This window comes from Phodopus roborovskii, unplaced genomic scaffold, assembly GCF_943737965.1.
Source record: "Phodopus roborovskii unplaced genomic scaffold, PHOROB, whole genome shotgun sequence".
NCBI lineage: Eukaryota > Metazoa > Chordata > Mammalia > Rodentia > Cricetidae > Phodopus > Phodopus roborovskii.
Window position 1 is genome coordinate 5,336,697 of NW_026126482.1, and position 13,058 is coordinate 5,349,754.

At 48.6% G+C, this 13,058-nt stretch overlaps 1 protein-coding gene across 1 annotated transcript in view; it reads left to right on the forward strand.

The window, feature by feature from the left end:
• The first annotated feature begins 228 nt into the window (after nucleotides 1-228).
• The window catches only part of Spock1 (SPARC (osteonectin), cwcv and kazal like domains proteoglycan 1), a 451,096-nt gene continuing 438,266 nt past the window's right edge, over nucleotides 229-13,058 (forward strand). Inside the window, exons 1-2 of the mRNA XM_051194172.1 lie at nucleotides 229-303; nucleotides 912-1,097. Of these exons, the coding sequence (XP_051050129.1) occupies nucleotides 912-1,097 (186 nt within the window). The 5' untranslated portion in view covers nucleotides 229-303. The remainder of the gene's footprint in view (nucleotides 304-911; nucleotides 1,098-13,058) is intronic.

A 13,058-nucleotide genomic window follows, 5' to 3' on the forward strand; every position in this document is an offset into this window, starting at 1 on the left:
GGGGACTTCAGCCTGAATCTTTGTCAGTCCTGCAGAAAAGCTGCGAATGAATCATGCTCCGGGATGGGACCGCGCAGCGTCGCGAGGCCGCCAGGGGGCGCCAGAGCTCTCGGCTATGAGCTCGGGCTTCTCCGCCCGCGGACGCCGCGCCCGAGCCGAGCCAGAGCGCTGCGGGCTCACAAAGCGGACGGACGCGCGGCGGCGGCAGGTGCGCAGGGGAAGGAGCCGGGCAGCAGCCTTCCCAGCCACCGCGGCACAGGAGCCCCAGCAACTCGGTCGCCGGGACTCAAGCGGACCCCCAAGGTACGTGTCCGCAGATCCCCGAGCCCCAACTTGGCGTATTGACGTAGTTGGGACCTTCCCGAGGCCATCCCCGGGGCCGGCAGGGTCAGGGCCTGGGGGCATCTCTGCGAGCCCCTGTTGCACAGAAACAGCGGGCCGGGCACAGGGAGACCTTTGCCTTAGCTGGGAATGGGAGGCCCCGCTTGAGGACACCCTGAAAGCCCCCATCTGCCAGAGCCTGGGATGATGCTCAGAGCCCCGTTATCCCTAACCCTGCCCCACAGCTGTGGGCCCCGTCTGTGGGAGTGCGGGGCTGGCACATAGAGCATCCGGGTTTTGGGGAGAGGTGCTGACGCCCCTCATTCGAGAGCAGGTGAGAGGGTGCTCTGTAGTTGGACAGCAGCCCCGAATCCGTGACCTGGCCTCTGCATTTGTAGCTGTCTCCATTCGTGAGGGCTCTCCAGGTGCAGCCTCCGTCCCAGGTGTGCGAGGGACCACCCTGTCCCCGCTGCGATCCTAGGCTTGCAGCTGGTGCGCTCGCTCCCCAGGCGCCCAGACCCCTCGCTGGGAGCTAGGGGCTCGAGGTCGTCTTGTTGTCGCCGGCTCATGCCCGTGTGCCCTGCCCCCAGATGCCAGCGGTCGCGGTGCTCACAGCGGTCGCCGCGGCGTGGTGCTTTCTCCAAGTGGACAGCCGGCACCTGGACGCGCTCGCAGGCGGCGCGGCCCTCAACAACGCCAATTTCCTAGACAATGACCAGTGGCTGAGCACCGTCTCCCAGTATGACCGTGATAAGTACTGGAACCGTTTCCGAGACGTGAGTACAGCTGCCACCCGCCTTGGGGGGGGTGCAAAGTAGGGGTGAGGGGGTGGTGGTAGATTCACACCTTCCAGGGATGTCCACAGTCCTTAGGTCTAGCCTGACAGCAACTTTAATGAGAACTTGGAAGGCTGGATGCTCTTGCGTGCTACCTGTGGTTCAGGTGTGTGCACTTGTAGGACTAATGCAGCTGTCTGCGGGGAAACAGGGCACGAACCTAAGCAGCTTGTGGAGAGGGGCCCTTCAAGTGTCTGAGAGCTGGCGATGGCAGGCTGACTTTACCAAGCTCTTAGAAGCTCCCAGGAGCGGCAGTGATTTGGACATCTTTAGGGTGCCTCAGGGGAAAAAAATCCCCACTGGATGAGCATAGCTCATTTATTAGGGAGCCAGATGAGCGGAGGTCTTGGGGTGGGGTGGGGGAATCTCATGGCAATGAGCATGATGAGATGTCAGCGAACAGTGTAGTGGTTTGGAATCTTCCAGACTTTAGTAGAAAGGAAGCAGGCAGCCCAGGGAATCGGCCCATTTTCTCCTCGAGAGGGCTAGGATGTGGGAGAGACACTCCGGGGAGTCAGGGGCACTTCAGCTGTTTGTTTCCGTTTCAGTTCTGGCTCCCATGTACCTCTGTGCCCCCAGAAGAGGCACCTGGCATAGTCATTCCAGCAGACAACCCCCTCCCCTTCTGGCCCCCAGCAGGGCCTGTTCACAGGTTCTTCAGATGCTTTCACTATTGCAGATACATGTCTAAGACAAAACGAGTAAAACATTTATGTTCAAATGCATTGCTTTTTTTTTTCTTTTGCAGCAGCAGCTTATGGGCTAGGACATTAAAAAAAAAAGCAGTATATGCATTTTAAAGGGGTAACCTGATCCTTTGATCTCATCACAGGGCAGGGCTTGAGTGCAGAGTGGAGAGAGGTGGCTGTACACTCCTCTCCGCTGGCTGGGTTTCTCAGTCCCCCGCCTCGCAGAGAGCAGGGCTCCGAGGAATTGAATGGCTCCAGATGTTTGCCTGCTCTTTATAATCAGCACCCTGTCAGGGCTCCCTCCCAGAAGCAGAAACAACTTCAGCCTTGGGTGGGGACTTGCTTACATGCTATCCCAGCCCCACCTCCCCTCTTGAGTGGGTGGTGGGCATCTTCTTCTGGGAAGAAGAGGCTCTGGCTGCACCTTACAGGGGGTACCAAGTCCCCTTAGCTATAGATGGCCCCTTTATGATTTTGATGGCCAGATTGTGATACTCCCGTTCCTAGCCACGTTGGAGTGGAGCATAGGGGAGGTGTGGACATAGTTTTGCTTTGCATGATTTACATTTCAGCTAGAGTTGAGGATTCAGGCACATGATGAACTCTTATAGACCTGGGCAAACAGGGCTTGGTTTGGAGGATGGGCCACCTTTGCTGGGTGGGTGCCTTGGAACAGGAAATGGGTGTGGAAATACTCGTGCTTGTGGGGTCTCTGAGTTGTGTGAAGGTCTGCACCCTCAGAATGTCATGCATACTAAAGTCTTAATTCCCATTTAGCTTTGCATTTTAGGAAAAAGAATGGCTTTTTTTTTTTGTTTTGATGGTTCTGACTTTTAACATGTAGATCTAATTGTCCCCTCCCAGTGTGACAGTGAAACCCACATTGCTTTCTGAACTACAGCACCCAGGCCTTTTGTTTTGTTTTTATTAATTCATTTATTTTACACCCTGACCAGAGTTCCCCCCCTCCTCTCATTTCTTCTACTTCCCCTCCCCCCATCCGTTCCTCCTCAGTTTCTGTTTAGAAGGGGGCGGGTCTCCCATGGATGTATGGCATATCAAGTTGCATTAGGACTAAACACCTTCTCTTGTATAAAGGCTGGGCGAGGCAACCCAGTATGGCAAACAGCCAGCCACAGTGTCAAGGGCAGCCCCTGCTCCCACTGTTAAAAGTCCCACAAGTAGGCTGAGCTATGCAACTGTAGATATGTATATAGAGGGCCTAGGCCAGTCCAGACTCTATGAGCCCCCTTGAGGCCGGGTTAGTTGATTCCGTGGCTTCTCTTGTGATGTTCTTAACACCCCCCCCCCCCCCCCGCTTCTGTAGTCCTTGACCTTCTCTTCAGCAGGATTCCCCAAGCTCTGCCCAATGTTTGCTTGTGGGTCTGCATCTGTTTCCATTAGTTACTGGATGAAGATTCTCTGGGGTAGTCACTAGTCTAAGAGAACAGGATCCAGGCTTTTCCTCTGCAGACTGGACACCTTTTTGAGGACAGTTCTCAGGAGTAGAACACTGCATTGGTGATTGTTTTGGAGAAAGGTCTAAGCTTAAGCAGGAGAGAGGGAAACTCTGGAGCAGAATAAGGAGCCAAGCTAGTGCTTTTAGCAGTGAGTCGTTTGTAAAAGTGACAATTTGGTTCAGCAAGTCATTAAAAACATCCAAAGATGGTAAAATATTTGCAAACATCATCAATCATTAACCATTTTCTATGCTTCGTGGAATCATCTGACCCCTGCGGTGGCTAAGGTATAATTGGATGCCATTAAACTCTTTAAAGTGTCATGAACTCAACAGACTTCCTTTTGGGACAAGTCTCTTTAGTTGGGTCATTTATTTGGAAAAGCCTGGACCCTTATGGGCCAGGGAGAAGTATGTAAAGTCCCAGGGTGGCAGTGGCTTGGCCAGTCTGATCACTCTTAGTGAGCCAGGCCTTGCTCCAGGTTGACTAGAGTTTAGTTTCTTGGCTATTATTTTGGGGCCTTTTATTGGGGGGGGGGAGACAGGGTTTCTCTGTGTAACAGCTCTGGCTGTCCCTACAACTCATTTTGTAGACCACATTGGCCTTGAACTCAGAGTGTTGGGATTAAAGGTATGTGTCACCATGCTCAGCTGGGGCTCTTTGTCTCGAGGCCGATGATGACTTGATGATGACTTTAAAAGATTATGGTAATGATGGATGCATGTTGGTTTTTTTTTTTTTTTTTAAATTCACCGTGAAAGAAAACGACCCATCCCCCTCTAGCATTGCTCTGTTGGACTTGGGTGGCAAACATTTAGAAGTGGCCTTTGATCTTAGGAAGCTAAAAGTGAAGCGTTATCTTTGTTTTCTCTTACTTTGGTGTTTTGAGACATCTCCTGTAGTCCAGTGTGGCCTTGAACTCATTATTTAGCCAAGATTGACATTGAACTGCTGGAACTCTGCCTCCCCAACGCTGGGATTATAGGTGTGCACCTCGTGACTCCGAATGCTTTTTCTCAGAGGCATGACTGTGCGTACTGGTAGTTATGTCTGAACCCGCTTGGAAATGGACATGGTGGTAGGATGTGCTCCTTGCTGCTTTCAGGGTTTCCATGTGCTGTGACATCGCTGGAGATGACCTGGCAGCCCCTCTCGGTTGTGCTTTGAGAAGTGTCTTGTCACACTCAGCATGTGAACAGTCACTCTCTCTGGCTAAAAACTGTTACACCTACCTCATGACTTGTTGGCTAGAGGTAGGGAATCCGGTAGCGACATAAAAGCACCCAGATGGCCGTTCCTCCATGCACTTGTGGCTCCTTAGCTTGGCATTGCCTTATAGAGACTAGAAATCGGGACATTTTGGCTGGAGGGAGGCCCGGACTTTTGTACAAATACAACATCAAGAAGGAAGCTATGGGCAGGGCAGCTGCACATGCAAGCTTACCGTGGTTGTGACATCACATCCAAAACCCGAGCAAGCCCAAAGCAGACCACATCCCAGCATGCACAGAGGAGCTGGGCACGCAGTCCCCGCTCCAAGCCTTGGTGCTATTGGCAATTATTAGCTGCTGGGAAGAGACAGTTTTCTCTGATTGTAGACCCCGCTAAGTTGACCACTCTCTAGCAGAAGGTGACGTAGCCGTGAATGTTTGGGCATCGATTAAGAACAAACACCATGAGCTGGGGGTAAATCTGAACAGCAGCAACAACAGAGAAAGAAAGTGCAGAAGGCAGGCATTCCACACCTCTAGCTGCCATGCATCCCGCTTCCCCATGGCCCGGGTTTGAGACATCGGAGCAACACAAATCCCACTGGGCTTGGACCAAGTCCCCTCTATTCATTCCTACATTTCATTCATCCTCGTAAATATCTGACTACCTCATGTGCACGGGGCTCTGACCTATAAAAGTGAGCAGGTTTCATGTCATCCTTCCTCGCCTACAACGGACGGGGTCGGTAGCATAGGCTGTTGCACAGTTCTTTCTCATTCTATGTTCTTTAAAGGATGGTAAGATTTTTTTTTCCTCATGGAGATAATACCCACTGGAAGTAAGGAGAAGATTTAACTTTGCATAAATAGATGATAGCAAACATTTATGGAGCATTCAGTGTGTCGGGTATTGTTCAAGGCACCTCCTGTGCATTATTTAATATAACAATCCAATGAAAAAAGTTGTATTATTCTTGACTGTTTATTGAGAGAGCTGAACTTTTCAGCCAGGATTCTAGAGGCTCCAGGATGTGGAGGGACCTGGATCCTGCAACCAACAGGGCTGAGTGGCTGTGGAGGGCGTGTCCTGTCCATAGCTCCATCCATATCATGGTGCAAATCTTTTCCACTTCACATCTGAGGGTAGTCAGCAGGACCTTGAGCAGTGGGAAGCCAGGTAGACACAGCTTATTGCCAGGGTGGCGTCAAGCTTTATCTTCTAATAACGAGCTTCTGATTTGATTAAAATAATGTTGTTGCTTACACTAAACATGACATTTCTTTCATGCACACATGAAACCGGCCTTGACATTTAACTCCAGGATAATTACCTCTAGTAAGCCCGAGCAGTCCAGAGTGCTGCTTTGGCTGGCATTTATCTTAGTTTGGAGTGACCTGGGCTTACAATTATAATGAGACTGTGTGGACCACATTCTGTGGGATGTGGTGGTCTCTGTGACAGAACTGGGTGGCAGTGACATCATCGTAACATCTCTCTCACAGTGAGTTTCAAGGGCAAACAGATGACAAGAGGTGATGTGGCTTGGTGGAGTGGTCATCAGTTTGTCAGCACATGAGGTTGGCTTGTGATGGAGTGTAGTGGAAAGTCATTTGGATTAAACAGGTTCAAGGAGTTGCAGATGAGCGCCTCTAATGAGCCCACTGTCTTAAATCCCCAAACCATATGGCCACCGACAGACATAATTATCTCTCTGGGATAGTGTGAGGGTTGACAGACCTAAGAGCATCCAGTCTTCTCTGGCCTTGTCTTGGCCTGTCCCTGGCAGAGAGAAGCTCGGTCTTTCTTGCATATGGGGTAGAACCTCTTGTCCCTACCAGCCTTGCAAGCTGAGTTTCCCACTTCTCCCTGCTCTTTGCAACCTCCCACACAGGGTAGGACTGGAATGCATTTCCGGGATGCCGGGTACCTTGGTACATGCTGGCAAAGCTATTCCCCAAGCCAAGAAGTGGCTCCAAACAGAACTGGGCCTGTGAGAGACCCTGAGGGGTAAGACTTAACCATTATTAGCTCAACTGTTACTTTTCAAGGAGATGGAGGAAAACAAGAAGTTAGGTATTTTAGAAAAATCATATTTATTTACTCAACTTGACATATTTCAAACAAAACACATTCAGTATCTAAACTCGGATAGTTTCAGGAAGGCTGAGTTTACATTTGAGAAAAGCATGTATGTGTATGTGTCTGTGAGTTTGTGTGCACTGCATGCATGCAGGAGTCTGGGAGGCCAGAAGTGGGCGGAGCTTTGGAACTGGAGTTAGAGATGCAGGAGCTTTGAGCCAAGCTCGGGTCCTTGCATGGGCAGTAAGTACTCTTGAGCATCTCTCTAGCTCCCTGTCCCTTTCTTATTGTGAGGTGTCTCTGTGCTGTATGTCAGATGGCAAGTCATGTGGATGATGACGCACGGCCTTATTTCTCCATGTTAGATAATTATACTTAAGACATTTCCTGTAAGAGGTTACATAGTTTGCCAAGGTTGCAGGTACTTTTCTAGGATGTTTTTTAGTCTAAGATACCATTTCTGGTAAGATGTGCCTTTTTTTTTTTTAACGCGCTATTAACCAAGTGAGTCTATGTCCAGGATGGAGCTTGGCAGACTTCTGCACAGAGCTAGGGCTGTACAGGGTCACATCCTCCTGTGGGAGTGACCACTGTGAAAAAGGAGCCACAATAAGGCAACATGTCCATCTCTCCCTTTGCAGGGGTAGACGGAGAGAGATGAGATGTATCCTGAGCCTCTCAATGGGTACCTGTGTGGCCCACAGCTCCAGCACCACGCACCACTCCCCAAACCTCCCACAGTCACAGCCGCAAGTTATCTGTTCTCTGAGCTGCTGGCTCCTTTATTTTATTTTTTTTGGCTGGTCCTGTTTTATTAGTGAGGTCTCTAGCATATAGGATGCAAACGGCTGAAAATAAGTTCAAGCTAGCTCAGATAGGAAGGAAATCCGACCCACTATCCTTGGATCTGTCTTTGTTTTGTGCCAGTCTGAAGGTTGGTGTGCAGTTTCATGTCGTCAAATCTCTTACTTGCCACTCACAGCTCCTGGCATCTGTCACATGACCCTTAGGCTCCCCCATCCCCAAGTCAAAACTGGCAGCCATCCTCATGAGATATCGAGGAGAGGTTTTGAGCTCAGCTGTGCCCCAAATCTTAACTTATGTCAAGGACTGACCCTTTGGACATCTTCAAACCCATGGAATCTCTCACTGATGTCACTACCCGTGTTAAGGCCACATCCAGGATCTCTGAGCCAGTCATAACACCCCATTTTGTCTTAGAATGTTCCTGGGCTAGTCTCATGCGTAGAGAGAGTGCTGGGTCCTGACACAGATGGTTCAGCAAGCCCGTGTGCTGCTGTGGTTTTCTTGGTACCCTGCACATTCAAAACCCGCCATTGGTCTCGGTTCTGAGTGAGGCCAGCACCGCTCCTCAGGGGCAGCACCCGTAGGGTCTGGTAATGGTTTTCACTGGCTCCAGTGAAACCCTTAGAGTCTCCTGGATGCTTTGGGAGTTGGCATTTTACAGTGAGGCTGAAGTTTGGGAGATGCTCCTTGTTTTCCTTCCTACCATCACTTCCATTGCTGAAAGCAAGTGGAGGCCGCCGGGCTTTGAGGGCACCGCTGCGAAGCTTTCTGCTCTCAGAGGTTAGTCCAGGGTAGGGAGAGACACCCGCTTACTGTTCCCACACGGCCATGCTGTGTATGGGCTATGTACGTCACTGCCCTGGGTACAGGTCTCCATGTCCCTGAGCAGGCATGGGAGTAATGGCTTCTTAAGCGGAAGGAATGATGCATCCGTAGACGTAAAATTTATTTCAATTGGGTCACTTTTTGTTTTTCAAATTCTCTGTGAATGTTTCCCTCAGAACACTCATCTGATGCTTGGAAAATAACATATTTGTAACTGGATGGTTAAGTGGTAAGAGCACTTGGTGAGGGCCTGGGTTCAGTTCCCAGCACCCACACCAAGAGAATTAAAATCTGCTGTAACTCTAGTTACAGGAAATCTGATGCCGCCTTCTGGCCAGACATGAACATGGTGCACAGACATGGATGTAGACATTCCACATACACATAAAATAAAAAAGTAAAAAACCCACTAGTATATAAAATAACTATTTGTTGGTGCCAAAGGATGAAGGAAAGGACATGTCGTGCAGCTGTTTGTAATAACTTTAGACTTACCAATATTCCCAGCAGGGTTATTGTTGGATAGATAAATGGGCATTTATGCAGAGTTGAGCAATGCCTGTATTTGAGGCCAGAAGAAGAGCCTCCTGGAGTGGCCCTAGGCAATCTCGGCCCAGCTGAAACATTTGGAGGTTGGAAGCGCGAGTAGTGAGGGGAGCTCTTTACTTTCCGTTCTGGCTGTACACATTCTGTCCTTCCAGATACACAGAATGACTCCAACCCAGTCCAAAGAGTGGCTGCCAGGTTAGCAATGACGGCCATGGAGGAGGCTAGCACAGCAGTATCCAGAGGGCTGTGCTGGGCCAACACACTCTGACCTCACAGCATCGCAAAGTCACTGGTGAGGATAGCTTCAAATGCAGAATTGAGCCTGCTTGTCTAGACCACAGTGACTACCATGTAGAAATGGTATCTAGAAGCCTCCATTTGACGCATAGCCTGGGTAATTTGGGTGTAGGTGGTCCTCAAGCAGCATAGACAGGGAAATCCTGGAGAATAGTTATCCACCCCAAGTAACTGGCACCACGAAGCGAAGTGGTATTTTCACCGTATACCCATAGGGCTACCATTGGTACCAGGGGAAGGAAGATCCCATCATTTTCCAGGGCATATAACTGCATCGGTTTGAACAAGAGTCATCACTAGTCAGAGGATGGGAATAACATTTGACTCTGGTTGGTGTAGGGGTGTTTGAACTCATGACACAGCGTGAGTGATAGGGACTTTGTCCACTATAGAGTATGGGAACAATCTTAACAAACCTTCCTGTCTTCAGAGGCCACAAGACTCTGTCTGATTTTGCTCCTTTTTTTTTTTTTGTCACAGAGCGGCCATGATTTATACGCAGACAAACTGAAAAGAGTATTGACTCTGACATTGGATCGAGTTTATAGTGAGCAAGCATTGAGGCAGAAGAGAAGCTAAGGTCATAGAGAAGACAGGGAGCGGTAGATGTGACGAAGAATGTTGACTTCTACAGGGCATGCCCCCTCATGAACATGTGGAGTGCCAGGTGCCAGTGTGGAAGAGAAAGGTCAGGCTCAGAGACCTGCTTGCTACCTTCTCTAGGGCATACCAAACCATTTTGATATACAGACCATTTTGGTTGGCCAGATTATTCTGGAAACATCATGGGCCATCAAAAAAGACTCACTCAAGCTTAGGGAGCTCATGGGCATCATCAGGAGCTGACAGGATTCTGTGTTCCCAAGCCATCCCACTGACCTCTCACCCCACTCTTAAGCTTCACTTTACCAGTTGGTTGAATTTTCTCTAATCAACAGAAAATTCATGGTGCCTAAAATTGGTAAGCCTAGGGCCAAGAGGGAGAAACAGTCTACTGAAGAGACATGTATCTTGTGGTGGTGGGGTAGGGTTTCCACTGCACCATTATTCTGGGGTGTCTTTGTTTTTCCAGATCTTTCCATGCTTAGTGGGCGTGCTGAGTCTCTTGGGATTTTTGAGGGCCTTCATGGTTGATGCTCAGCACTTTGAACAGGGCACAGCACTGTTTTTATTGCAGCCAGCTAGCGCAGTGACCCTGGTCTGTGCCATTTTCCATCCCCTCCAATGAGTCCGTGTCACCTCCAGTGATTAAGAGAAGTGCCACCCCTGTAAAAATACAACCCCTGAACTTAGTGGTTGCTTGGCATTTGGGGAAATGTGTAAGTTTTGTATTCCAGGGCTGTTGGTTTAAACGACTCCCCAGAAGAGCCTGTGTACATCTGTGTACATATTTTACAGAAGGATTTACTTATTTGCATCTTATGTGTATGAGTGTTTGTCTGAATGTAAGTATGTGCACCACATGCATTTGGTGTCTGCAGAGGCCAGAAGGGGACATCATACCCACTGCAGCTGGATGCACAGGCTCTGAGCCATGTTTCCAGCCCCTTGCATGTAGCTTTCTTGTGTTTCTTTCTGTGGCCACCCCAGACCCGTGTTCTTGCCTCCCAGAAACCAGATCCTGGTATACGGATTCAGTAGGCTAGTTAGCTTGCTTGTCTCTCTGTTTATTGCGTAGATATCGACTGGCCAAGCTGTAATGAGTCTTTCTTTGTGTTGCCAGCAAGCTCCCAAATAATGACATGGAGACTTCTTATTCATTATGAAAGCTCGGCTTATAACGTAGGCTTGTTTCCTAATTAGTTTTTATAACTTATTAATTTATAACTTATCCAATCTACATCCTGCCATGTGGCTGTTACCTCTCCTCCTGCTTCTCCCACAGCTGGCCGGTGACTCTGCCTCCTTTTTCCTAGAGTTTTCTCTCTGGCACACATACTTCCTGTCTAGCTATTGGCCATTCTGCTTTTTATTACACCAATCACAGCAACACATCTTCATAGAGTGTACAAATATCCCACAACACAAAGCTTACGATGTGCTTAAGAACAGCGTGGAGACAATCATGGCTCCTGGTTGGGACAAGTGGATGAAGTGCACAGTGGTTGGAGAACTCTGAAGTCGTTTTTCAAAGAACTTGTCTACAAATGGACCACCAGAGCCTGACACATTGGGCTCTCTGACTCGCCCGGCTTCCCGTGACTCTGGGCCATATCTCTAGGGGACAGTTGATTTAGTTTTAATGTGTGTGGCTGTTGTCAAGTTAGATCACCTGGATTATATTAATATATGTGAGCAACTGCTACAATTTTGCCTGACTTGGGGAACCTAACCACTGCCTTCATGGTGTGTGTGTTTGTGTGTGTGTGTATACATGTGTGTGCACGTGCACGCACGCATGTGCTAGTCTGTTGAGTTGAGATGGGTGTTTTAGAAGAGACCCAACCTGTTGTGCTACAGGAGCTTTGGTGTGGTGGTATTAGCCTTGTAAGGGCTCTAGGCTAAGGTCTGTAGTGCATAGAGACAACTAGAATCCTGCATTACTGGGGTAGACACACTTCACAGATGTGTAGCATACATAGATCACAGGGGACCCAATGCAAACACAGTCACACCGCTGTGCACTGGAGACAATGTAGCATTGAGAAGTTCATCCTGTGGACCTCACTGTACACTGGAGACAATGTAGCATTGAGAAGTTCATCCTGTGGGCCTCACTGTACAGATCTTGGGACTGCTGCCTGCCCTTCTCCCAGGAAGGAGGACTCCCTGGATGCCTAAAGCATGTGGCTTTGCCTGCTTTTATATTTTCACAGATGGGTGTCTGAGGACTCACTCTTGCCTTTTATTCACAAAACTGGCTATGTGTTTCGAATATAGGTGATACTCCTTTTCATCATGCCATGAATAGCCCAGGCGAAGCACTTGGGAGGTCACTGGGTTATGACATATGAACACTCATGGCACGTCCTTGTGTGGGCCTAGGTTCCCAGGAGCACACCTAGTGTGGGGTCCAGTGGTCACCAAAAGACAAGAGAGCATTCAGCTTTAAGAGAAGTGGTTGGACCACTTCCCACAGTGCTTAGGCCAATTTCTTTCACCACTACTGAATGGAAATTCAGTGGTAACAACACATGCAATTAAAAATAAAAAAACGGAGGCAAACCTATAATCAACCCACAGATTCAAGTAAAAACTATGCCGAATAGCTACTGTTTCTCGGGCACTTGCCTGGCCTTACGGAACGTGTGTGTGTGTGTGTGTGTGTGTGTGTGTGTGTGTGTGTGCGCGCGCGCGTGTGCATGCTTGTGTGTGCACTCGTGTAGTGTGGGGGAAGGGAGGGGTGGAGAGCCAAGCTTATGAGTGAAAATAGTTCCACATGTCAGTGCTTTGAGTGTGAGAGGCATCAAGCAGGACTAGGGATATAGGCAGGAGATGCTCACACTTTAACTGGGGGACTCTGCTATTCTTTTGGCTTTATAGTGCTCCTTTCCCAACTTACAGAAACAGATAATTTTAAAGAAAAGTTAGATGGTCTAGAAGAAAGGAAGAAAATCACTCAATTTTGTCCAGTATGTAGGTGATGTTGACTTTTTGGGTGGTATCTATGTGTGTTCAGTAAACTTTAACATTTTACAAAATAGTTATTTGTGAGGATAGACATGTTTGCAAAGGCCTGTCTATAGAGGTCAGAGGATACTTTGCAAGGGTCAATTCTCTCCTTTCTTTATGTAGGGACTGGGATTGAACTCAGGTCATCAGTGGGAGCCTTTACCTGCTAAATCATCTCAAACCAGTTAGGCATTTTTGTTTTTAATGCCAAATTTTTTTTTATGATTTGTAAGCCATTTCTGTGGTTTAATATACACACTCTTTCATTCATTTAGCAGCATAGCATAGACATTTAAATGTGGCACTGGCCTTCAGAAATGGCATTTTAACTTGTTAGTTCACTCCTGTGAACTATGCATTCCATAATATAT